The sequence below is a fragment of the Nannospalax galili genome, unplaced genomic scaffold (assembly GCF_000622305.1).
Source record: "Nannospalax galili isolate Female #2095 unplaced genomic scaffold, S.galili_v1.0 scaffold668, whole genome shotgun sequence".
In the NCBI taxonomy this organism is placed as follows: Eukaryota; Metazoa; Chordata; class Mammalia; order Rodentia; family Spalacidae; genus Nannospalax; species Nannospalax galili.
The window spans coordinates 241,017-267,991 of NW_008358090.1; the positions used below are offsets into that span (position 1 = coordinate 241,017).

General features: G+C 45.3%; 1 protein-coding gene across 1 annotated transcript in view; it reads left to right on the forward strand.

Moving 5' to 3' along the window:
• Window positions 1–20: 20 nt before the first annotated feature.
• The window catches only part of Rab40c (RAB40C, member RAS oncogene family), a 30,078-nt gene continuing 3,123 nt past the window's right edge, over window positions 21–26,975 (forward strand). Inside the window, exons 1-2 of the mRNA XM_029557697.1 lie at window positions 21–162; window positions 231–362. Of these exons, the coding sequence (XP_029413557.1) occupies window positions 21–162; window positions 231–362 (274 nt within the window). The remainder of the gene's footprint in view (window positions 163–230; window positions 363–26,975) is intronic.

A 26,975-nucleotide genomic window follows, 5' to 3' on the forward strand; every position in this document is an offset into this window, starting at 1 on the left:
GCGGTGCGGCGGGTGGGAGGATGGGTACCCAGGGCAGCCCAGTGAAGAGCTACGATTACCTGCTCAAGTTCCTGTTGGTGGGCGACAGCGACGTGGGCAAAGGCGAGATCCTGGAGAGCCTTCAGGACGGCGCGGCCGAATCCCCGTACGCCTACAGCAACGGTAGGCCGGGGCGGCAGTGGGCGCGCGGGGCGGGAGCTACTGGCGCGGGCGGTGGCGGCCTCTGCGAGTGGTTGCTGCGGCACTGAGCTACGATTACCTGCTCAAGTTCCTGTTGGTGGGCGACAGCGACGTGGGCAAAGGCGAGATCCTGGAGAGCCTTCAGGACGGCGCGGCCGAATCCCCGTACGCCTACAGCAACGGTAGGCCGGGGCGGCAGTGGGCGCGCGGGGCGGGAGCTACTGGCGCGGGCGGTGGCGGCCTCTGCGAGTGGTTGCTGCGGCACTCTAGCCCTGCCCGGGGGAGCCAGTTAGCCAGCTGGCGCGGGCCGGCGTAGCGGCGTCCGACTGGCGCGAGGTCCCAGCGGCAGGTCTGTGGAGTCGCCTGAGATGGTCCGCGCAGTAGGAATCGCACGAAGGCAGGGTCCTCGCTGCACTGTCTCCCTAGTGGTTTGCTCCAAGACATTGCACCTTGGGCAGGGAGAAAAGTACCCCGGCCGCCTTGTGATTCTTGTTAACTTCCGGGTGCATGGCAAAAAATACAGAAGGTAGATTGCATCACTGACACTTGCCTGAACTTGTCTATTAATTTAGGTATCTAAGGTAAAATCGTAGTTAACAGTGGGTGGGACTGGATCACAGGCTACAGGGGTGTGTCCATAGACGATCCAGGGACTGCTGACTCCGGAGAAACTGGTGTCTAGTGGGCCTTCCGTGCTCTGGAAGTGCTGTATTACCAGATGTAAAGCACTTTACCTCCCTGGTCCCTTCCCGGGTCCTTTTTCTCTGCCTCTGTACCTCGTTCCCTGGGTTATTAGTCCTGTCTTACTGCTTTGAGCATTTGATGTAAATAACTTGCCTGTGGGCAGCTGAGAGTGTGTCAGGACATCTCCCACCCTTTGGATTTAGGACCTGTCCAGGGTGATGACCACCAAGACTTTGGTGTAGGACCCTTCCTCCTAAGCAGCCGGGCTAGATCTGATCTGTGCTGTTTCCTCAAGCTCTAGCACTCAGCTTCAGTCTTGAACAGAGTCTTCAAGTGCTGGAGAGGAAGAGCCATGGGTTTATTTTCAGGAGTGTGTGAGGGGGCCTCTGCATCTACTAGGCCACTCTGACTGGCATTTGATTGGATATCCCAGGGGTGATAATCTTGCTCAGATAGGTTTTGGAGTTGATTTTCCAGAAGTGGGGCAGGGCTGGGCTTTAGAAGTGCTTAGTAATAACTTGTGTTTTGGAGAGTCAGCTTGCCTCCCACCAGCTTCAACTGTGTATACACATAGCCCCTAACTGTACCCTCCCTCATTTTCTTTATCAGTTGTATATTGCCGCATTTCCTATGACATACTAGTGGCACACAAAAAGATATAGAGATGTGGGACTTACTTTAGGCTGCTTACCACAGGGTACCATTCACCAGATGCTTTTATACTGCAAAAGCTATAAGGCCAGGGCACACTTGCAGATCCTATAGTCTGAAGCAGAGAGGTGCCTCAACTGTGGCAGCACACTCCCTGTGTTGGGGTCTCAAGGCTGAAATGCACACAGCATGAGTGTCAGGTCTTTATTATCAGGGCATCAACTCACTGATTCAGGGAGCATTCTTCCCTTAGTGAAATTGGTGAATCTGAGAGCATTTGGGCCTCCTGAGAGACTGTTGGGATTTGGAAGTGCCAAAGCAGCTCTTGAGATTGAGTACAGTGTGAATTTGCTCTTCTTTGAAAGAGCTGTAATATTCAGTAGCTTTAGATTTTTGGTCCTCTTAAAGGATAGGTGGATAGGTGAATTTTTCCCCTCACCATTCATTAAAGAACTTCAGTATGTATGTTTTCAGTTTCTGGTTTTCCTTCAAGTTTCAGGCTCTTCTGATCAGGGACATGGAGCATGGAGGTCCCTACCTGGGAGGGACCTGCTGCTCCATAGTTGCCTCCAACCTCCTTCCTGATCACAGCTGGGTTATTTACCTGTTTTAAAGTCTCGTCTAGCTTGTTTCTCAGATGTGAACATCACTCTCTCTGACTTCACAAACATGTGAGTCATCAAAATGGTTTTTTTGTTTTGTTTTGTTTTGTTTTTTATTAGTACTGGCACCTGAAACCGTGATGATACTGTCACCACATGTCCAACATCTGCCAGAGTCCTGGGTCTGCTGTTTTCAGAGGTTTGAATCTTTAGTGAAGCTAGAAATTGTAGTGAATTCTAGTGAAGCTAGAAACTTTGAGGCTTTGAAAATACAGCAGTAACTAGTTTGAGCAGTCATTGTAGAGGAACATCCTGTTCTTTTGGGCATGGAACATGGCATTTTGCATAGAGCTTCCACCTGGGTATCCACAGAGGGATTATGCTCCAGAGCTATGGATTCTTTATTGTGGAAGAGAACAGGAAGAGGGAAAGGTGTGCTTTCAGCAAGCAGCTTCTCACAAGCATATCACCAATGGCTCTGCCTCTAGTTCTGTTGTTGGCCCTAGGGTGGTAGGTTGATCGTGTTAGTCCCAAGTCAGTCTGCTGAGTTCTCACTCTTGAGCCCAGGAACTATCCTCTATAGCACACAGCCTGTCTCTGTTTGTGTTGTTTGTGTTATGGGCATTGACTCTCTTCATTTAAGACAATTACATCTTGTCTCAGCTCCTACAAAGCTTCCTGAATGTTAGGGCCTCCAGGAAAGTCCACTGTAGCTTATATGCTCATGGCTTGAAAGATTCACATGTGTTAACAAGTCCACGGGTGTTACTTCATTTCTCTGATTCTTTGGGAGTTAGCGTTTATGGAAGAAAGCTGCAGAGTGATGCGGTTGTCCTTTGAGCCCAGGAAACTGGGAAGAAGGCAAGTGACTGGACAAAGCAGTGCTGACATGGAGCTTTGCCATGAAATTTGGGGCCTGATGGTTATGGGGATGTCGTGGAATCAGGTGATATACTTGAGAGAGCAAGGATATTATTGACTATGTCACAGTATACTGTGAGGTCCCTGAGGGAGTCAGGGCCATGGTACCACATCAGTGACTCAGAGGGTTGTATGGTCACTGGCTTCCTGGTTGGCTATTCTCCAGCCTTCATTGAGAGAGAGCTGGGCAGACCTCAAACAGTGGAGCAGTGGTACCTTGTGACTTGCCATCCCTCACTCTTATTGGGCCTAGGACTGGTTGCTGTACACCCACTGCTTCTTCATACTTTGAGACCCACACCTTGGGAGAACTGTCCCCACTCTTGCCTAATCCAGCCATCATCTGGGAAGCTACATTATCCTCCTTGTGAGTTGTCATTTCTTGACAGGCATTATAATTTGTCACAAGGCAGACATCCCTACAAGTGCTGACTTGCCAGCTTTGTTTCCAGAGGCATGCTGTTCCCTACCATGCCTGAGATCAGCCCATACCATTCTCTCTGTGCTTGTGAACTCCACTACTGGCCCCTGGGCCTTGGTTCACATCTTGCCCTATGTCATGATATTATGTAGGCCCCCCGGAGGACTGGTTACCTTCTATTAATTTGCTATAATTAGGTGTCCCTCTTGCTTTTTCTCCCTGACCTTGTCACCTCCTCCTCAACCTTTCATCATTTCATTCACTTGTTCAGTCATGTATTCTTGGGTGTCTTACCCGGCAGTAGGCCAGAAACTGAGGGTACAAGGCAGAACAGAATAACAGATTTTGCTTTTATAGAATTTTGAGAAAAATAAGAACAGGGCCCTTTGGGATGCAACATGGCAGGCTGGAGGAGGTGCAGTGTTCTGGGAGTCTGTAGGAAGGACCTAGCCTAGAAGTCAGGTATGGCTTCCTGGAGGAAGGGGTGTCAAAAGTGAGTCCTAGAGTGGGCAAGAGTGAGACAGAACAGTGATCCTCAAACACCGGAGCTGCTGAAGGTCACTGAAGTGCTCAGGGTCTCCCTGAGTTCCCTAAGAGGGAGGGCCACTTTTCAGCCAGGCTTAGGGGAGGGTTCTAGGTAAGAACAGCCTACATGAGGATAGCAGGGGTGCTCCCAAGCATTGTGGCCAGGGGCTAAGTGAGTCTTCTTACTGCACACTGAGCTTCCTCTTTCCTTACCAGTTGCCCTTGTTTCCTGCACTTTCTTGCCCTCCTGGGGCAGGCACTTCTGTGATGCAGTACCAGTTACCAAGGCATGTTCTCCTTTTGCTAAACTGTCCTGCCCTTTCTGCTTCCCGCCCAGCCGCTTCCAGCTGAGCAGAGGCCACTTGTAGATCTGTCTGTTTTTGTTTGTTTATTTGTTCATTTGGTGATTTTTAGACAGGGTCTCTGTGTAGACCCATCTAGCCTGGAACTCTCAATGTTAGACCAGGCTGGCCTCAATCTCACAGAGATCCACCTGCCTCTGCCTCCCAAGTGCTGGAATTAAAGATGTGAGCCAACATTTCCAACTTGTAGGTCTGTATGTATGTGGCAAGGTTTTTAACTTTACCTCTGTACTATCGCCTACTCCTTTTGAGAATGTGACAGGCTGTTAGGACACATTTCTGTGTCTAGTTTAGCTTATGCTGATTGACTGTAAGTAGACTGGCTGGTATCCTTTTTTCATATCTCAGAAAATAGTTTGTGGGTAGCTAGCATATTTATTTGTGTTTTTAAAATTTATCATTATTATTATTATTATTGTATTTTTGAGACAGGGTCTCCCTATAGCCACAGCTGGTTTAGAACTCGCTATGTAGACCAGGCTGGCCTTGAACTCACAGAGATCCACCTGCCTCTGCTTCCCAAGTGCTGGGATTAAAGGCGTGCGCCACCATGCCCGGCTAGTGTATTACTTTTATTTTATGTATATGAGTGTATTGCCTGTATGCATGTAAGTGCACCCATGTCATGCAGTGCCCATGGAGGTCAGAAGAGGGTGTCAGATTCCCCTGGAACTGGATTTTACACACGGTTGTTAGCTTCCATGTGGGTGCTGGGAATTGAACCTGGGTCCTCTTGCAAGAAGAGCCAGTGCTCTTAATCCCTGAGCCATCTCTCCAGCCCCTATTATATTTTTTAATTTTTGTGACAGGGTCTAATTATGTGACCCTAGCTGGCCTGAAACTCTATGTAGACCAAGCTGGCCTTGAACTTGCAGTGATCCTCTACCTCTGTCTCCTAAGTGCTGAGATTAACATGGCTGGTTAGAATATTTGTTTTTCCTTGGTCCTTAACATTGTCATAAACAATACCAGATGACACAGCAAATGCTCAAGTGTTGGGTACACAGCAAGACCAACCAGCTCTCTGGTAGGGTTGTGTGGTCGCACTTGGGATTGTTGTGTTGCTTATATAATGTCATCTTTTCCATCAGCCTGATTGTAGCTTGGATGGTGATCTAAATTTATCAGTGTTTCAGGAAGGAAACAGTATCAGGGAGCTGAGAAGTGGGTGGGAAGGACAGGAAGGGAAGGAACTTGGCCCTTAGAAGGTCTTTTTGCCTCCTGTTCTATTTGAAGATTGTAACTGGAAAGGTGTAGAACTGCTGGTTCCTGCAAAGCTGCCTCACTGGGTGTGGAGCCTGTGACTAGAACACATGGAACAGGAAGTTATACATTGGTCCAGAGCATTGTCCTCTCTGCTGTCTAAGAGTGAGGGAAAGAAAGGTCTTGAGCTTCTAGCTGAGAGACCTTTGAAAAATACAAGAAGGAAGAAAAACCGGGCATGGTGGTGCATGTCTTTAATTCCAACACTCAGGAGGCAAAGGCAGGTGGATCTCTGTGAGTTTGTTTGGCTACCAGCTTGTAAAACAGGTGTTAGGGACCAGCAACTGAGAAGGTTGTAGGAAGCAGAGCATCCAGAGAGAGAGAGGAGCTGACTTATCTAGGGCTTGTATCTTTGGGGTCATGGTCAGGCAGGAGGTAGGTGGAAAAATGGGTCCTGTAAGTCCTTGTAGGAGTGAGGGTAAATAGGGTATAAGCTCAGGCTTTGAACTTAAGGGATAGAGGATATATCCTAGTTGTCAGTGAGTTTGGTAAGGATGGGGGACTCATCCTCAAAAGTGCACAGCTTTTTACTGAAATCAGAATATTGAATACAACATTCATCTGTGGACATTTGTCCTTCAGAAGGTGGAGAAGAGGATGGGGAACGGGGAGAAATAAGGGCCTGAACAGGAAGACAGTGGGGCATACTAGATGACTTGTGGCAGAGCATTGACTCCTGCCAGACCTTTAAACATCAGACAGAAGCTATTTGGGCAGGATGGGAAATGTTCGGAAATGACCAAGCCCCCAGATAGCAGTGAGGAAGGAGAGGTGGAAAGAGCTGTGGGTTCACCAGAGTTGGCCCTGTGTTTCTGGTTAACAGAGAGGAAGCTGAGCAACCCTGGTTTCCACAATGGAGGTGGTCCTGAAGTCAAACTGTGAGAATTTAAATTCCTATGTGGTGACACATGCCTTTTTTTTTTTGGTCTTTTCGAGACAGGATCTCCCTGGATCTCCCTGTAGCTCCAGCTAGCCTGGCACTCGCTATGTAGACCAGGCTGGCCTTGAACTCACAGAGATCCACCTGCCTCTGCCTCCCGAGTGCTGACATTAAAGGCGTGTGCCACCACACTCTGCATGACACATGCCTTTAACTGACCTTAGTGAAGGATATTCCCTGTCCTGAAAGGGATATTCATCCCAGCATCTGAAAAAGAGCTGAGGCTAGAAGAACTGAATTCTGGAAAGGAGCAATTTGTGAAATGTTTCAAAGAGTTGACAGCCGAATATCAGAAGTTCTGGGCCAGTGAGTTAATGTTAGCCTTGGAGGAAGAGCTAGGCCAGGTGATAACCATGTGCTTGTGTGCCTTGAGGCCAGACTGATGCTTTTGCTCAGGTGTGGGGGTAGGGTGGGTGCTGTTGCTGAAGTGGGCCTGGTCCCTTCTAGCTGGGCATGCTGTTTTGTGTAATCTGGTGCCTATGGGCATCTTTCCACTGCCCTTCTAGGACAGCAGTGCTGTCTACTACCTGGGCCAGAAGAGGGTGAGTTCCAGGGGTATCTGGGTTAACCCAAGGGCCCAATCCCTGGTTTGACCTGTGAAGGATTCAAGAGCCTCATTTTGTGGGTTTTGGTGATGTTGGAGGACTACTTCCGCCCACCACCCCTGTTCCTTAGTGCTTCTGGTTAGGGCCTCAGTCCTGCTCAGTTTTTAATAATTATTTAACAGTGTAACTTTTAGACCTGTGTGACGTCTACAAAGTCCAATAAAGAGGAAGTCACAGTCAAAAAAAAAAAAAAAGAAAGAAAAAGAAAAAAAATCTAGATGGAAGTTAATAGAATATATTACTTTAGGAGATGGAAGTTAATAGAATATATTACTTTAGGATTCTAGAAACTCCAAACGGATGTGAAGTTCAGAACAGGTGCCTTGACGCTTACTGGGATTGCCAAGGGTTTCTTCTTATGTTGAGAAAATTGCTGCTGCAGGAATGGAGTGTGGCCAAGAGAGCCTGGTCACTGCCAAGACTGCCTGCTTTTCCCCATGCCACCATTTTGCTTTGAGCAATGTCTGAGTCAGCAGGTCTACCTAGGCTTTGAGTCCTTATGTCCCTATAGCATCTTTCAGACTGAGATCTGCCATACCACTTGGCAAAGTCCAGAAGCCCTGGGAACAGACAGCATAGGACCCTACCAGATGGAAGACACTGGATGGTGGTCCATTCTGGATTCATCAGTGTCTCCCATGTCCATTTGTTCCTGTTGTGGAAGAGTTGTTGGACAGTGTGTCAGTGGATGCTAGCAATGTTCCTTTACCTCCTCAGTGGTGAATGGCCTCTTATTATTGCCTTATCTTCTGCTAAATCAGAAATATTCCTCGATATTTAGTATCATTATGGACTGGGGAAGGTTTGGTTCCTTCCCTGGTGGTGCTCACATAGCCCCCTGCATGTGGGGTCTCTTCAGGCAGTACTGTGTCCTTAATTATGTCCCTGCTTTCTGATGCAATCTGGTGCTCCCAAGTACATATAGGTCCTGGCCTGGACCTGGAACTGTTTCTCCACAGAGCCTGGCTTCTCTTAGTTGGGAAAGGTTGTACTCCTTTTTTTTTTGCCTCTTTTAAAAAAATTATTTTTATTTTGTGTATGAGTGTTTTGCCTGCATGTAAGTACACCATGTGCATGCAGTGCCCGTATAGGTCAGACGAGGGCATTGGATCCCCTGGAACTGTAGTTACCAGTTGTGCTGGGAACCAAACCTGGGTCTTCTGCAAGAGCAACCAGTGCTCTTAACTGTTGAGCTGTCTCCAGCCCCCCACCCTTTTTTTTGAGTCAGGGTCTAGGCTGGCCTCAAACTTGATGTGCAGCTGAGGATGGCCTTGAACTCCTGATCCTCTTGCCTCTACATCCCAAGTGCTGGGATTATGGGCAGGTGCCACCACACCCAGTTTATGGCAACTTCTTATATGAATTTCATTAGATAGGGAGTACTTGCAAAATACTGCTATTAATAATTGTACATGCAGCATGTGCAAAGCATAGAAAATAGCAAGATGAAATCTATCTAATCTCATCAAGGTTAAGAAATTGTTCCGTTGAACCATTTGGAAGGGCTATAGCACAGATAGTTAAGTACATAGTTCATCATGAGCAAGTGAGTAATACTGAGGTTGATGCCTTGTGGGAACAGAGAATTTGTAACTCCAGTCTCAGTGTCATAAAGAATGTAGTCACCCACTGTTGGTTCAGAAGACTGATTACCTCCATACTTAGCTCATCTCACAGGGTATCTCCCTGTTGTTGAAGGTTTTACCTTCTGTTTTAATTCTCATTCTTTTTAAAAAATATTTTATTATTTATTATTTTTATTTTATGTGTATGTGTGTATTGCCTGCATGTAGGCAAGTGCACCCGTGTCGTGCAATGCCCGCGGATGACAGAAGATGCCATCAGATCCCCTGGAACTGGAATTTCGGACAGTTGTTAGCTGCCTTGTGGGTGCTGGGATTCAAACCTGGGTCTTCTGCAAGAACAACCAGTGTTCTTAACCGCTGAGCCATCTCTCTAGCCCCAATTCTCATTCTTTAATAAGCGTGTACTTACTGCTCATGTGAGAGACAAAGATAGTGGCACCCACATGTGTGTAGAGCTTGTCTGGCTTTTAAAATTTACAGAACTGGGGCTGGAGAGATGGCTCAGCGGTTAAGAGCATTGACTTCTCTTGCAGAGGACTCAGGTTCAATTCCCAGCACCCACATGGCGACTATGAACTGACCTTAACTCCAGTTCCAGGGGAATCTGAAGCCCTCTTCTGACTTCCAAGGCATTGCACGACACGGTGTACTCACATACATGCAGGCAATATACTCATACACATAAAATAAAAATAATAAACAAAATATTAAAAAAAAAACTTACAGAACCCAAAACTGATTTTGTAGTTGACTTTTTTTTTGGAGACAGAATCTTGCTATGTAGCCCAGGCTGGCCTTGAACTCACAGAACTCCTCCTGCCTCAACCTCCATAGCACTGAGATTGCAGGTGTATGCCAACAGGCCTAGCACAAAAACTGATTTTTCTTGTGATATCCATATCCATATACATATAATTTTGTTTTCTGTCCACTATCCGTTGCTTATAACTCTATCCCCAAGACAGGTCACAGATACTGTCCTCATTCAGAGGGGTCTTACGCCCTTTTCTCAGGGGAGGAATGCTGCACAGAGGCCAAGAAGGGCTCTGCTCAGTTACCTCTTTAAGTGTGTTAGCATTAGATATGCAATGGAAGCCTCCATGAAAACCCAGAAGGAAAGGTGTAGAGAGGTTCTGAACAGCTGCACACATGGAGGTTCATGGAGGGTAGCTCTATGAAGAGGGCATGGAAGGTTCAGTGCTTTCCACATACCTACCCCAGTGCAGCCCTTCATGTGTGTCATTGGTTGGTCTGTCCTTTATAATAAGCAATAAATGTAATCAAGCATTTCCTCGTGTTCTGTGAGCTAGTTGCTTTAGTAGATTAAACCCAAGGAAGCAGTTGTGGGAACTCTCAGTTAGAAGCATAGGTCATGACCTGGAGTTTAGGATCGGTATCTTCAGATAAATGAGTAGTCTTGGGAACTGAGCTCTCAAGCTGTGGGATATGACATTGTTTCCAGTTGAAAAGTGTCAGAATTGAAGCAGAAGATGCCCAGCTGATACCCTCTGATGCAGAACTGCTTGCTGACTCCCAGGTGGGAAAAAAGCCCCATACTTTTGCAAGTCAAAGAAGTCTTCTACATTGATTGTTATAAAGTGAGAAAGAAAAAAATTTGCTACCCCCAACAGATAAAAGATGAAGCTGGGACCAGGCATGGTAGCATATGTCTTTAATCCCAGCACTCAGGAGGCAGAGGGAGGTGGATCTCTATGAGTTCTTGGCTATCCTGGTCTACATAGTGAGTTCCAGGCTAGCTAGAGCTGCATAGTGAGACCTTGTCTTTTTTTAAAAAATATTTTATTATTTCCATGTTATGTGTATGTGTGTATTACCTGCATGTAGGTAAGCACCCATGTCATGCAGTGCCCACTGAAGACAGAAGAGGCTGTCGGATCCCCTGGAACTGGAGTTATGGACAGTTGTTAGCTGCCATGTGGGTGCTGGGATTCTAACCTGGGTCCTCTGCAAGAACAACCAGTGTTCCTAACCGCTGAGCCATCTCTCCAGCCCCCTAGAGACCTTGTCTTTTTAAAAAACAAAAACCAAAACAAACTAAAACAAACAAAAAGATCAAGGCTGTATCATTAGATACCAACTCACTTTGGAAAGTGTCAGTCCTTTCTGATTTAAAGTGGAAAAAAAAAAAGGAAAACATTTATCTGTCCAGGCTTTCTACTAGAGGCATTAAATTAGCCACAAAAATAGATAAACAAAAATTAATCTGCTCAGTAGAAAAAGTACTTAGAAGTCAGTGAAAAGGTCCTGGGCTTGATAGAAGCCAGGTCAAAGTGAATGTCCACTCAAGTGTGTCCTAGATCTGTGCCTCCTTTGGTAGGATAGTTTGGTTATTGGAAGTATTTCCCCATTTCAGGTCAGCTGACCAGGGCTACATGTACAGTATGCAGAGAGGGGACTACAAAGGAAATGGTAGAAAGGGGTTAAACCCTAAACTCAGCTGAGGAGAGCGATCATAAGGCTCTCAGAGACTAAAGACTGTATGTGACTCAAAGTATTCCAGGTATGTGTAAGTTTTCTTTCTAAAGGAGCAGCCATGTGTCAGCATCCCAGAAATCATTCTTTTTGGCCAAGTGATTAAGACTCTATCCTATGGAAATGATAGGTATAATATACGTAACCTAGGCCTTTTTTTTTTTTTTTTTTTTTTTTTTAGACAGCCTGGGCAGACCAGGCTGGCCTTGAGCTCACAGAGATCCACCTGCCTCTGCCTGATCTGCCTGCCTCTGCCTTCCAAGTGCTAGGACTAAAGGTGTGCGCCACCACGCCCAGCTATTTTTCACTTTTATTTAAAAACAAAAAAGCCAGCTGGATGTGGTGTCGCACACCTTTAGTCCTAGCACTTGGGAGGCAGAGGCAGGCAGATCTCTTTGAGTTTGAGGCCAGCCTGGTCTCCATAGTGAATTCAGGCCAGCTGGGGCTACAGGGAGACGCTGTCTCAAAAAGACCAAAAAAAAGAAAAAGAAAAACAGCCTGAGTTCCACAATGGGTGGTGTAATTATGTTCATAAGGTGAGCTATGTAGCCTTTCAATGTGTTGGTTTGGATGTTCCTAATACCTGGTTAAGTGAAGGAAAAAAAAGTACAGTCATCTATAGGTATCTATGGGGGATTGGTTTCAGGACCTCCCAGATGCCAATCTAAGGATGTTCAGGTGTCTTAGATAAAATGGTACTATATTTGTATTTAACCCATACCCACCCTGTATGTGCTTTAAATGAAGCTTTAAATGCTCTAGAGGACTTGTAATACCTAAGACAAAGTAAATGTTCTGTAGTTACAATCATTTTTTTATTTATTTTTATTTTATGTATATTCATGTATTGCCTGCATGTAGGTAAGTGCACCCGTGTTGTGCAATACCCGCGGAGGTCAGAAGAGGTGGTCGGATCCCCTGGGACTAGAGTTACCAACAGTTGTTAGCTGCCATGTGGGTGCTGGAATTCGAACCCAGGTCTTCTGCAAGAACAACCAGTGTTCCTAGCCACTGAGCCATCTCTCCAGCCCCACAATCTTTTTAAAAAATATTTTATTATATATTTTTTTTATTTTATGTATATGAGTATATTGCTTGCATGTAAGTAAGTGTACCCGTGTTGTGCAATGCCAGCGGAGGACAGAAGAGGCTGTTGAATCCCTTGGAACTGGAGTTACAGACAATTGTTAGCTGCCATGTGGGTGCTGAGATTCGAACCCGGGTCTTCTGCAAGAACAACTAGTGTTCTTAACTGCTAAGCCACCTCTACAGCCCTAGTTACACTCTTTTGAGACAGGGTCTCCCTGTAGCCCCACCTGGCCTGGAATTGTAGACCAGGCTGCTGGCCTTGAACTTACAGAGATCTACCTGCCTCTGCCTCCTGAGTGCTGGGATTAAAGGCATGTGCCACCATGCCCGGCTTTATAGTTACACACTATTGTTGAGGCATTGATGATGTTTAAAAAAAAAAAACAAGAACTGGCAAGATGGCTCAGTGGGTAAAGGCACTTGCCAGACAAACTGACGCCCTGAGTTTCATCTCTGGAACCTGGGTAAAAGTGGAAAGAGAACCAACTCCATAAAGTTGTCCTCTGACCTCTATACATATGCTGTGCATATGCATATGTCTCTCCCATACACATCATACACACACATAATCAAGTTTTTTTAAAAGTCTGTATGCAGCCGGGCATGGTGGCGCATGCCTTTAACCCAGCACTCGGGAGGCAGAGGCAGGTGAATCTCTTGAGTTCAAGGCCAGCCTGGTCTACATAGTGAGTTCCAGGACAGCTGGGGCTACAGGGAGACCCTGTCTCAAAAAGACCAAAAAAAAAAAAAAAAAATGTCTGTATGCATTTAGTACAGATACAATTTTTCTTTTAATACTTTCAATTTGCAGTTGTTAAATCCATGAATGTGGAACTTACGGCTATGATTTTTGACTATATGTATATAGATGTGAAATGAAAAAGAATTTTATAGTGAAGTATATGAAAAGTTAATGGTGGCTGTGTATGGATATTAGTATTGTGACTAATGTTCATGTTTTTTGAGTGTTCTGTATTTCACCAATTTTCTGTGCTGGATATGCTTGCTCTTAGTAGACATAAGAAGTCTTGTTTGGTGTGTGTGTTTTAAAGCAGTAAGTAAAAGCTTTAACATTGTAGGATTCCATTATACAAACTGCCCTGGCACTCTTTGCTCAGTCTGGCATTGGCATGCCAGCATAGAAGACATCTCTGTACCTATTAACAACTTCCTCTTGTCCTGGCCTTCTGCAGGCCAGAACTCCTGGAAGTTCCAGGTGCTAAAGTTCTTGTCCATCATTTGATGTTGTCAGCCTTTTTATCACTGTACTGGTTTGCCTGTGTCAGCAGATGCAAATGCTCCTGTGTCTGAAGAATATCTGTGAGATGCAGCACGTGTAGTGGGCACATTCCCATGGTGTAGCAGGTTCCTGCATCACTGGTCCAGGCTTTGTATGTTAGAGACTTGGATCCTAGGGTCCCTCTCTGGCTCTGCTCTGCACTCTGGCAGGCAATTTAATCCTCTTATTTTGAAAGGAGACCTACTAATCTAAACTCAAGGCAGATTAATATCCTATGTGGGTTTAAAGTTTTTAATTTTTATTTTATTGAAGTGTAATATAATATATAGTAAAATGTACTCATCTTGAGAGTCCAACTCTAGGAGCTGTGACAGTTATAGATACATGTATAGCCATTGCCTTCATCAAGATAGAGTGTTTGAACACCCAGAAAGTTCTGCCCATATGTAGTTAGCTACTGTCACTACCGATGTGCTAGGTCACTACAGATTACCTTTGCCTGCTCCAGAACATCAAAGAGTATGTATATTCCTGTTCCCAGTTTCCTTCTTTTTTTCCCCTAAAACAGGATTTCATTTTATAGTCCAGGCTGGCCTCAGACTGACTCAATCCTCGTATGACTTAGACTTAGACTACCCAGTGCCACCATACTAAGCCTGCTCACATATTTTTCAGTCCATTCATGGCACAAACAGATCAGGAATTTCTCCTCCTGAGTAGTATTCTTTTATATGAACAAACCTGACTTATCTGTTTATCTGAGACGTATATCTGGGTTATTTTTTGGTTTGGATTGAAAGCATTAAACACAGTCACAGCACACTCGTCCTTCTGGGGCCTATTTCAGTTTTCTCAGGCAAATATATAGAAGTGGATACTGTGTTTGCTGTTGTTTGGATTTAAAAGTATGTACTACTACATCCAGCACTGGATCATTTAAAAGAAATGGGCAGTTTTCTAAAATCCATGTCACTTGGTATTCTCATTAGTAGTGCATGGAAGTTCTAGGTGCTAAACTTCTTGTCCATCATTTGATGTTGTCAGCCTTTTTATTTCTTAGTCAACTTTATTGAAGCATAATTTACATACTAAAAAAACCTGTTTGCATTTAAGGTTTGGAGTTTGTTGAGTGTTGACAGATGTGCATACCTGGGAACCATAACCATCCAGTCCTATGCTTTCTGCAGACTACCCTCTGCCCGCACTCAGCCCTGGCAGCTACTGGTTGGTCATTCATTATGTTGTTACGGACTAATTTTTCATTTTCTAGACTTTTTGGGGGGGGTCTTTTTGAGACAGGGTCTCTCTGTAGCCCCAACTGTCCTAGAACTCACTATGTAGACCAGGCTGGCCTTGGATTCACAGAGATCAGCCTGCCTCTGCCTCCCGAGTGCTGGGGTTAAAGGCGTGTGCCACCACACCCGGCTAATCATTTTCTAGACTTTTTAAAAACTGTAAATGGAGTCACAGTATGTACTCGTCTGTGTCTGGCCCTTTCAGGGTCTTTTTGAGATTCTTCCATGTTGTGTATGGTGTCCTTCTCTGTATTGTATGGTGTCTTGTGTGAGTCTTGTAGCAGGCCCGTTTTTTCTGTAGACAGTGGGATTTTGCATAGTATCCACATTTAGATTCTTCTGAGGCGTACTCCTATAAAAATCTTCTATGTGTTTTTGGCAAACATATGTGCAGGTTTCTGTTTGGGAAGTGCTGAGGAGTGGAAGTGATGGATTGTAGGGTATGCATGTCTTTAGCCTCCAAAGATACTACTAAACAGTTTCTCAAAGTATCTGTCCTGGAAGGTGTGCAAATTTGATTCCTCTGTATCCTGCTTTCATTTCAGCCTTGCTAATAGATGAACGAATGCCCATTTCTGTGAAACAGCAGAGAACAATTCCTATCCTGTGGAGGTAGCTTATGTTATTTAACCATTTCCCAAGTCTGTTGATTTTTAGTTTGTGTCTAGTTTGGTTATAATAAAACAAAATTGAAGTCAGGCATAATGGTGCATGCCTTTAGTCCCAGCACTTGGAAGGCAGAGGCAGGTAAATCTCTGTGAGTCTCCATAGGGAATCTAGGCCAGCTGTGACTACAGGGAGACCCTGTCTCAAAAAGACCCCCTCCCAAAAAAATTGAAATAAATAGCTATTAGTAACTTTCTAGTTCTTTTCTTTCTATAAGCTGAAATCAGTGTTGGAAGGGGGCTAAGAGTGTAACTTGCTGAACATGTGGAAGGGTTTTTTTTTCTTTTTTTTTTTTGTCATTTTGAGACAGGGTCTCCTTGTAGCTTCAGCTGGCCTGGAACTCACTATGTAGACCAGGCTGGCCTTGAACTCACAGAGATCCGCCTGGGGAGGTCCAAGCTTTAATCTCTAGCACCACCACCACCACCACAACAACAACAATAACAAAAACTTAGGTGTTGGCAGCCTGCATTGGTGTACAAGCTGGAGAGATTTTATTTCCTTACTCACTGGGTTATTAACAGAATTGGGTTCTTTGGGATTGTAAGTCTGAGGTCCCCCTGTTTCCCAGCTGCAAACTAAGGACCCTTCCTATCCTTTAGAGAATGCTCTTCATCTTCACAGCCAGCAAGGGTGGGTCAAGTCCTTCTCAGGCTTTGGATCTCTTCATAACTCAGCTAGAAAAGGCTTCTAAGGAGTTGTAGAATTGGCAAAGCCCATCTAAATAATCTAGGGTAGTCTTTGGCATCAAGGGCCATATCTTAATTTTAGCTACTGTGTCCTTTTTGCCCTGTGAAGATGCTAGGGGTTAGAATACACACTTATATGGGGTCATTCTGCTAACCACTTATTTTGAAAAGTTGTCTTTGCCCCCCCCCCATGAATTTGCTTTTGTGTGGTTTTTGTTTGTTTGTTGTTTTTTTTTTACTTGATACATAGTCTCACTGTGTAGCCCAAGATGGTCTCAATCAAACTTGTGATCCTCTTGCTTCAATCTTACAAGTGCTGTTATTACAAGCTTGAACCACCATTCCTGGCTAAATATGCTTTAAGTGAGAAAAGATCTTTATGCTGTTGGGAGTGGGGGAAGAAAAAACAAAAAACCACATTTATTTCTTTATTGCATTAATTTTACAAACTCATATTTACAATTTAAAAAAACCCACTGTCTAGCAAGACTCAAGAAAAGTGAATGCAGAGACTTAAGAATACTTGTTTCTGTCCACATGTATGGTGGGGGGGTCGGGGCAGGAGTGGGACTATTCCCAGATTGCCCCTGTCAGTATGATGCTATCTTGGACAGTAGGTTACCTGGTGCACAGCCTTTAAGAACTCGAGTTTGGTGTCTGGAGAGATGGTTCAGTGGTTAAGAGCACTTGCTGTTCTTTCAGAGGACCTAGGTTCAGTTCCCAGCAGCCACATGCTGGCTAACAACTGTAATTCCAGTTCTAAGGGATCTGACACCTTCTGGCCTTCACGGGCATTGCATGTGGTACATGTACATGCAGGCAAAAACATTCATACACATAAAATAATAAATAAGGGGCTGGAGAGATGGTTCAGCGGTTAAGAACACTGGCTGTTGTATAAGCGTGTACTGCTTGCATGTAGGTGAGTGCACCTGTGTCGTGCAATGCCCGCGGAGGTCAGAAGAGGGCTTCGGATTCCCCTGGGACTGGAGTTAAGGACGGTTCATAGCAGCCATATGGGTGCTGGGAATCGAACCTGGATCCTCTGCAAGAGCAGTCAGTGTTCTTAACTGCTGAACCATCTCTCCAGCCCCATAAATAAAAATTTTTAAAAAAAAAGAACTCAAGGGACTAGAGAGATGGCTCAGCAGTTAAGAACACTTCTTCCAGAGAACCTAGGTTTGATTCCCAACACCACGTGGCAGCTAACAACCATCCATAACTCCAGTTCCAATAAATTTGTCATCTTCTTCTGGCCCCTGCAGGCATTGTACATATGTGGCACACTTACATACATATAGGCAACACACTCATACATTAAATAAAAATAATAAATAAAATATTTTTGTAATAAAGAATTCAAGTACCATGATCTTCTCAGCATGGGCACCTTGGTCTTGGGTCACAATACCAAGCTCCAGAACACATTCCATTCGATTCTTATACAGGACTGACCATAATGTACATTTCCACCAAGCTCCCCCCTTCAATGGCATTGAACCCATCCATTCCATGTCTGAAATCATAGCTTGACTTGAGCCAAGGATCACATATGTCAGCATCAGCCTTACTTCATGATGGAGCACCAAAGGGTCCACACACTTTCTATTCCAGGAACACCCTGGCTGGCTCTGAAGTCATAGTGGCAGAAGTAGTGTTAGCCTAATAGTGAGCCTCTGCAGTGAGTGGGCCTGTGCCTATCTGTGGGGCATCTGTAGTACCAGTATGACAGACCATGTTGAGACCAGCTGCACAAGGTTCTCAGATGGATCTCTTTGTCACGAACCATCTCAGACAGTTTTCTCTATACTTTTGCAGGTACAATGATTAGGTAAGAGGCATGTGTGTATTAGATATTCAGTTGGGGTATTGCTGTACCCCACTTATTAGCATACAGTTTCTGTGGGTTAGGAATTTGAGTACAGCTTACCTGGGGGCTTATAGTACAGGGTCCTAGATCCTCCCACAGACCTGAATCAAGGTATTGGCCAGGGCTAGGTCTCATTTGAGCTTTGACTGTAAAAAGATTCCCTCCAAGATTAGCTTCTTGCTGGTTGTCTGTGACCCTCAGATCCTGGCCATGTGGACATTTCCATAAAAGTTGAGTCTCGCTGGGTGTGGTGGCGCATACCTTTAATCCCAGTGCTTGGGAGGCAGAGGCAGTTGGATCTTTGTGAGTTCGAGGCCAGCCTGGTCTACATAGTGAGTTCCAGGACAGCTGGGGCTACAGGGAGACCCTGTCTCAAAAAGACCAAAAAAAAAAAGTTGTCAGCCAGGCATGGTGGCACATACCTTTAATCCCAGTACTCGGGAGGCAGAAGCAGGTAGATCTCTGTGAGTTCAAGGCCAGCCTGGTCTACATAGCAAGTTCCAGGCCAGCTGGGGCTACAGGGAGACTGTGTCTCAAAAAGACCAAAAAAAAAAAAAAAATTAAGTCTCAGGTAACATAATCTTGGAGGGGACACCCACTAGTTGACCTTATTCTCTCTCTCAAAAGTAAGCTTCAAATCCTTCCTAACCTCCAGGAGGGTGAGTCCCAGGGGGCGGACTTTAGACTCCTTTATACCCCTATGTCTCTACTCAGGATTGCCTGAAATAAGCAGCACAGAGTCTTGGCACACTGAGTGCCTGTAGACTCTCTTCTCTAAACCCTTGACACAGGCATGTTCATAGTCTTACTTGGGCTGGTGCTGGCAGCCTTTGCAGGAGGATCATGTGGCCCCAGTCTCCATGCTGTGTTGGCCTGGACTGCTAGTACAGGATCCCACCATACTCCACAGGTCCACCTGTTGAATAAAAAGCCTCTTCTGTTGTTGGGAGACTTGAACACTTCTGTTTTGCTCTTTGTCTATCTCTGGATATGTGGTTAGAGCTTTTTCTCTTCCTTAAATAGTAAAACACCTTGAAACAGCAGCTGCCTCACATTTTTCTATCTGCTTTGGACATGGTGCTAGAGTGATGTAGGTCACACTGAATTTGGGCAGTCTGAGGTGGCCTGCACCTCCTGGAAGTGAATTCTGGGTACTATACTGAACACTAACAACTGGCATAGCCATAGCCCTCCTCTTCATTTGCCTCTCTGTGAGGGCAAGAGCTCTGTCCATACCTGCACAGGTTTTATCAGATGAAAATAGAACCATGCCAGTACCTGCAAGTTCTTAGTTCTCTTTTTCCAGTGTATTATTTCTCTCCTGAGCATTTTATAATTCCTGGGGATGTATTATTGTCCCAATTCACACAGAGCTGCTTACTTTAGTGCAACGCTGCAAGAAAGAGAAAAAGGAGGCAGAAAATGTGACTGGCACTTTGCTCTGGATCTGTCTGTCAGGTGATTCCTGGTGGAAACAGCATGTCAGTGACTAGCTGTGTTCTTCAGGAAAGTTGCTGCTTGCCATAAGTTGTCCTTGACAGACTGGCCATGTCAATGGGTGTGTGGGGATGCCACTCAGATGGCCACCCTGTGCCCAGCACCAGCCTTCCCTCTGTGTGCCCTCTAGCAACTGCTCACAATACCTGGCTTTATCCTTTGCATCCTGAGTCTGCTCACAGCTCCTGGGGAATAGTTTCCAGAGCATGAAGTACCACGGTTAACCCTCGAAGATCACTGTTTAAAACTGCCCCATTCCAGGAATGTGATACTTCAGTGACCTCGTTTTTTTTTTCAGACAGGATTTTTTTTTTTTTTTAAAGACAGGTTCTCTTTCTCTATAGCCCAGGCTGGCTTGGAACTCATGGCAGTACCATGCCCTACTAGTGACCCTTTTTTGACCCCTTCTTCCACTGCCTTTGTCTGAATCCATGCTATGAAATATCCCTTTGATGAACAACTGAGTCAGCAACCAGGTAATTTTGATGTTCTGTTCCTCTGGCCTCCTAGAGCAGCCTCCACACCCTAGAGCTTTTATTTGATTGCCCCTCCCTGCCTGCATTTGTCCTCTTCAGCTCCTGAAAACAACATCTCACAGTGTGTAGCAGAGATTTACAAAACTATGGTGTAAAGTAAATTGCTAATCCCTTGAATACTCCCCACTAAGTAACAGTAAAACATCTTTTTTTAAAGTTGACTTTTTTAAAATTTTATTTATTATTTTTATTTTATGTATATAAGTGTATTGCTACATGTATGTAAGTGCACTGGTGTCTGTGCAATGCCTATAGAGGTCAGAAGAAGGTGTCAGATCCCCTGGAACTGGAGTTATAGACAATTGTTAGCTGCTGGGTATTGGGAATGGAACCTGGGTCTTCTGCAAGAGCAGCCAGTGCTCTTAATCACTGAGCCATCTCTCTAGCCCCCAGTAAAACATCTTTTAAAAACACATAAATCAGGGGCCAATGAAATGGCTGAGCACCAAGCCTAACAACCCGAGTTTGATCCCTGGGACCCACGTGATTGAAGGAGAGAACTGATTCCCACAACTTGTCCTTCCACCTCCACATGTGTGCCATCACACACACACACACACACACACACACACACACAAAATAAATGTGAAAAAAATTAAAAACACATAAATCTGTAAGGTAAGAGACTGATGGTTTAAGAAGCAAGAGTTTACTGCCACAGCTGAGTGAGGGGCCACAAGGAGGCTGCTGAACTTGGAGCAAGTACCCAGAAACAGTTCCTACACAGGAGGCTTATTCTCTTAGAGACTAGAGCTATGGACACCAGATACCACTGGGCAAGTGGTACTGAGCAAGTACCCAGAAACAGTTCCTACACAGGAGGCTTATTCTCTTAGAGACTAGAGCTATGGACACCAGATACCAGGAGGGTAAAGGGAAGCAAGGAGCTAAGAGTGTCCTCTCAGCCCAAGGTCATTCTGAATGGGGAAACTAGAAGCCCCCTAACCCCAGCACTGGCAGACAGGATCCCAAAGCAAATGTCTGATTTTCACTGCAAAATTGTCAGTTCAAGAGAAGTGGCCTCCAGATACCCATGGCACAGTAGCTCCTTTACAAGCCCTAGTTCTCAAGCTAGAGTCACAGAGCCTCCTACAGGTTCTCAAGGGCTGTCCTAGGGAGTAATGGCACAACCATGCCACAAGCTTGCCAATATGTGGGAAAAGACTGAAATGGGTAGAGAAGGACCTCAGAACATCAGGAAGCTCTAGACATCTAGAGCAGACCTTGAATAGCTGCTAGAAGTTACAGATCAATGGAAATAGTTTAAAACATTGTAGAAAGCCTGGAAAATAAAATTGAGGACCTCTTCCAGAAAATAGAATGTAAATGCAAGACTGATGGGAAAAGTAAAAAACTTGGATGGTTATCTCAGAAATCACTCTAGCCAGCACAGATCAAGGACAGGAACCAGGCATGGTGGCACACACCTTTAATCCAAGCACTTGGGAGGCAGAGGCAGGTTGATCTCTGTGAGTTCAAGACCAGTCTGCTCTGCATAGTGAATTCCAGGTCAGCTGGGGCTGGAACTGAGCATACGGAGCAATGAAAACAGATGGAAGGGCAGACACCCAGCACCAAGGATAGAGACCACACAGACCACTGAGCAGAGAAGATACCCTGAGAGCTGTTAGAGAAAAGGGCTCTGAGGGAGGATCAAGGGTAAGGCATCACTGGCCCCTTGGAATTACAGGGCACTGGGCATGAGTTGAAGGTAGCTTTGTGCGATTTGGGATCATGTAAAATTGAACAAAAAGGCCTCTACTTGTCTGGTAGACAGAGCTAGGAATCCCAGCTGATGGTTTTGTTTTCATGAGTTTTGATTTTCCTGTCTGATATGTCTCACAGGGGTAAAAGCTGTGTTCAGGTCTGCTAAGAGGCAGGACTTTGCTGCGTTCTGATGAGTAAGAGGGCCATGAGGACAGGGTCATTCATGCTTCTGGGCAAGGCCTTTGGACCCCATGGGTAATAGCATGGTCAGCAGGCATCTTTGCTTAGTGAAGCCTTGGCACAGATGAGCTGGGGCCCAAGGAAGACAGCTGGTCCTCTTGGGGGCTTATGCTTCTTGAATTAAACTGCTGTCTTAGCTGATTAAAAAGAAAAGTGGTTTTAGACAGGAGGAAAAAGTGAATGCTGCTGCAAGTGTTAGTGTGGATGTGCCCTGTTGACACCCACCAATTCCCTCATGGTTATGTTCAGACTCTAGCCTGTCAGAAGCTTTTCCTGGGGCTCTGGCAGCTCTGCCAGCTTGTGCCTCACATGCCTGCTGCCTCCCTGGTGTCTGACTCAGGCCCTATTCCAGGTCATTGCTCTGCCTCTTCCACTGTGCTCCTCTACCTCTGTTCCCCCTCCTACCCAAGGCTTTAAGCCTTGGATAATTGCTCCTCTTAGAAACCTTCCAGGCCAAGGGCTCTTTCTCTGGTAATCTTGGCACAACACTTTAATGTGGACTGTCATTAGACCTCTGAGCATCCACACCTCCCACTGGACTGTCCTTTCTGGCTGCTTGGTGCAGAGCCCCCTCAGGACTCTGTGATGAGCAGTGGAGGCACTGAAGTCTCCAGTGAACTGAGAGCTGAAATATAAAAAAAGCACCTGGTCTTGCTAGGGAGAAAGGTCCAGTGTCTGATGGTAACTGGTTAGGAGACTGACTCCTTCAGTATCCTAGGACTGTAGCTCAGCCAGGCTGGAGGTAAGACTATATGTCAAAGTAAAAATTTTTTCCAGAGTAAGGAGAGCAGCTTTCACCCTCCTGACTTTGCAGAAAAGGGAACTGCTAGGGGTGCTGATGAAAAGCCACCTGCCTCTGACTCCTGTGGCCTCCTCAAGCCACAATTCTACCAGGCAGCACCTGTGCTCCCTAGTGGGCTATCTGAAAGTCTGCACTACCCATCCTGTGGGTGTGTGCAGTACATATTCATTGATGGTCACTACAGAACACAGAGCTAAGTTGACTCTTGTTTGAGATAGTAACTTGTAGCCCAGGTTGGCATTGAACTCACAGTACTACCTCAGTCTCCAGAAGGCTACCACACCAGCTCTTGATAACTGATTTCTGCTTCATTTATTTTTAATAAAACTCCCAATCTTGCTGGGTGTGGTGGCGCATGCCTGTAGTCCCAGCACTTGGGAGGCAGAGGCAGGCAAATCTCTGTGAGTTCAAGGCCAGCCTGGTCTACATCGTGAGTTCCAGGACAGCTGGGGCTATAGGGAGACCCTGCTTCAAAAAGACAAAACAAAAACAAAAAACCTCCCAATCTTTATATTGGGTGCTGGGGATTGAACCCAGGGCCTTGTGTCTGTAAAGCATGTGTCTCACCATGGCACCACACTCCCAGCTCCATCATTTAAAAAGCAGCTGTTTAAGGCCTGATGAGGGAAGAGGCTGATTCACTGCCTAGTTGACGGCTCTATCTCAGGGCAGAGAAATGCTGCCTTTTGGAGGACAAGCCTCTCCTTGAATTGCTGTATTGGTTTCCATTCATTTGTAAGCACACTGTAAGTTCTTATGGCCTTTGAGGGTGGGATGAGATGACAGAGCAAGCATGAAGAGCACAATTCATTTTTTAATATCCATAATCAAGTGTTCTAAGTAAAAGTACCAGCCTGGGACCTCTGCTTTTGTTGGAGCCTCTGGGTATTTTCTGTTTGTCTGATAGCCTACACCTGCCTTCTGCTGTACACTCTAGGAGCCTGCTGTCCTCTCACCTGTGTTGAGTCTGGGCCCCACACCTTCCAGGTTTCCTGGGGTGCTCATGCCAGGGAGGTAAAGACACCTGTCCTAATGGAGTCACAGTTCCTTACCTGAGCCAGACCTGATCTAGAGCTGAACATCCTGAAGTTACTGGTGGTGAGACTCTGAAGACTATGCTGAGAGAACTCAACCACTGTAGTTTTGTTGTTTGGTAGGGTTTTTTGTCTGTTTTGTTTTGCTTTTGTCAGGGTCTCACTGTGTGGCCTTGACTGTCCTTGAACTCACAGAATCCACCTGCCTCTGCCTCCCAAGTGCTGGGATTAAAGGTAGGTGCTACCACTTACCTTTTGAAGATCATTTTTGATGGGATGATGTGATCTTAGATTCTTACCAACATTCATAAGAGCCCTGTTTCTGTGTTGGGCACTAGGTGTACATGAACAATGGCCAGAGAGTAGGTCCCTCCTTTTTTCCTTCCCTCCCTCTCCAGCAGCTCCTTTCCTAAGGTGCTGGACCTGGATCCTAGTGCTGCAAACCATTTCCATCCCAGAAGAGCTCAAGGCCCTCATGAGACAGGGGCTCCTCTATCTTCTGTCCACTATGAGAGTAGTAATATGCCTCATCCTGAAAGGCAGGTATCTGCTGGGTGAGCCAGTTAGCTGGGTCAGTGACAGAGACAGCCTCAGAGTTCTTAGCTCCTTTATGGCTCAGGTCTGTTGGTCACAAACACGTTCTTTCTAGGTTCCCCCCCCAACCCCCGCAACCAGGCATCCCACTGTTCTGTTGCAGCCATTGCTCCTTTTACAGGCCTAAGGCCACAGCACCATCTAGGGGTGGCTTGGCAACAAAACAGGTGCTTTCCTCAGGGATAGGATGAGTCCCCAGGTCACAGTCAAGGCTATGCTGTGAGTCCTGTTGATCTGTTCTCAAGGAGGCAGGTCAAAAATCACTACAACAGTGTCCTCATGAGCTTTTCTTGGAAGCTGAAGGTTCCAGAATTGAATTTCTACCAGAAAAGCTGAGAGAAAAGTGGGGAGAAGGCTACAGGAATTCAGTGGATGGCCCAGGTGCCTGTCTTAAGAGTGTACATGAGATACCCCTACTTTAGGGTTTTGTCTGGTTGGTTGGTTGTTTTTTGTTTGTTTGTTTGTTTGTTTTTGTTTTTTATATTTTATTTATTTTTATTTTATGTATGTGAGTGTTTTGCCTGCATGTATGTAAGTGTACTTGTGTCGTGCAAAGCCTGCAGAGGCCAGAAGAGGGTATCAGATCCCTTGGAATTGAAGTTATGGACAGTTGTTAGCTGCTACGTGAGTACTCAGAATCAAACTCAGGTCTTCTGGAAACATAGCAAGTGTTCTTAACCACCAACCCATCATCTCTCCAGTCCTTTGTTTTTTTTGGTTTTGTTCTTTTGTGGGGTTTTTTTTTGTCTGTTTTGTTTGAGACAGGGTCTCCCTATAGCCCCAACTGGCCTAGAACTAACTATATAGACCAGGTTGGTCTTGATCTCACAAAGATCCACCTGCTTCTGCCTTCCAGGTGCTGGGATAAAAGGTGTGCACCACCATGTCTAGCTTAGATACCCTTACTTTTTTTTTTTTTTTTTTTTTTTTTTTTTTTTGTCTTTTTTGAGACAGGGTCTCCCTGTAGCCCCAGGTGTCCTGGAACTCACTATGTAGACCAGGCTGGCCTTGAACTCACAAAGATCTGCCTGCCTCTGCCTCCCAAGTGCTGGGATTAAAGGCCTGGCCTGATACCCCTACTTTTTATTATGTGATGCACACTGGAAAGCACAGCAGGATTGCTGGAAGTTCAAGCCAGTCTGGTCTACATAGCCAGGGCTGTATACATAGTGAGACCTTGTCTCAAAACAAAAACAAAACAAAACAAAAAACTCAAATCCTAACCATGCTCATTCAAATACACAACTCATTGACACCACATATTCATTTGTGCAAACCCCTCACCCGGCAGTATAGAAAGGCATCTTTTCTCCACACTTCACTATACCGTATGTCATTTCGAGACTAGCCATCTAACCAGGTGTACGATGGTACTGATTGGTATCTTTTTTTAGGGAAATGACTTTGCCCTATTTTTATTTATTTATTTATTTATTTATTTATTTATTTATTTATTTGTCTTTTTGAGACAGGGTCTCCCTGTAGCCCCAGCTGACCTGGAATTCACTATGTAGACCAGGCTGGCCTTGAATTCAGAGATGTGCCTGCCTCTGCCTCCTGAATGCTGGGATTAAAGGTGTGTACCACCATACCCAACACTTCCTATGTTTTTTTAAAATGCCCAATTCCAAACCCACTTGGAGAAAGGTTATTTTGGTTCTTGTTTGTTTGTTTTGGACAAGTTTCAGGTAGCTCTAGCTGGCCCTGAATTTACTATGTAGTCAAGGATGACCTGAGTTCCTGATCCTCCTGTGTCTACCTCTCAAGTGCTAGAATTACAGGCATGTACCACCAACTGGCTTACAAGGATTATCTGTGAAAGGGATGAAACTAATGTGTCTTTAAGGTTTAAGCTGGAGGGGTGAGAGGAGCATGTCCAGCCTGGATACATACTGAGACTATATCTCTTTTTTTAAAAATTTTATTTATTATATATATATTAAATTTTGTTTATTATTTTTATTTTATATGTATGCCTGTATTGCCTGCATGTAGGTAAGTGCACCCACGTTGTGCAATGCCCACGGAGGTCAGAAGAGGCCGTCGGATTCCCCCGGGACTGGAGTTACGGACAGTTGTTAGCTGCCATGTGGGTGCTAGGATTTGAACCTAGGTCTTTTGCAAGAACAACCAATGTTCTTAACCACTGAGCCATCTCTCCAGCCCCGAGACTATATCTTTAAAAACAGTTTGGAGCACTTGGGAGGTAGAGGCAGGCAGATCTCTATGAGTTCAAAGCTGACCTGGTCTACATAGCAAGTTCCAGGCCAGCCAGGGCTACATAGTAAGAACCTGCCTTAAAAAACAGGCTTGAGCAGTACAAGTAGAAATGGTCAAGCTCTGATCTTGCCTGTAAATTAAGTGTTCAGTGCTGCATGTTCCCACCAACATCCCATCCCAACATTCCCCTTAAAAATGTCATACCCTCAAGATAGAGTAAACATAAATTCTCTGGAGAGCTCTGCAAAGGATTAGCATATATA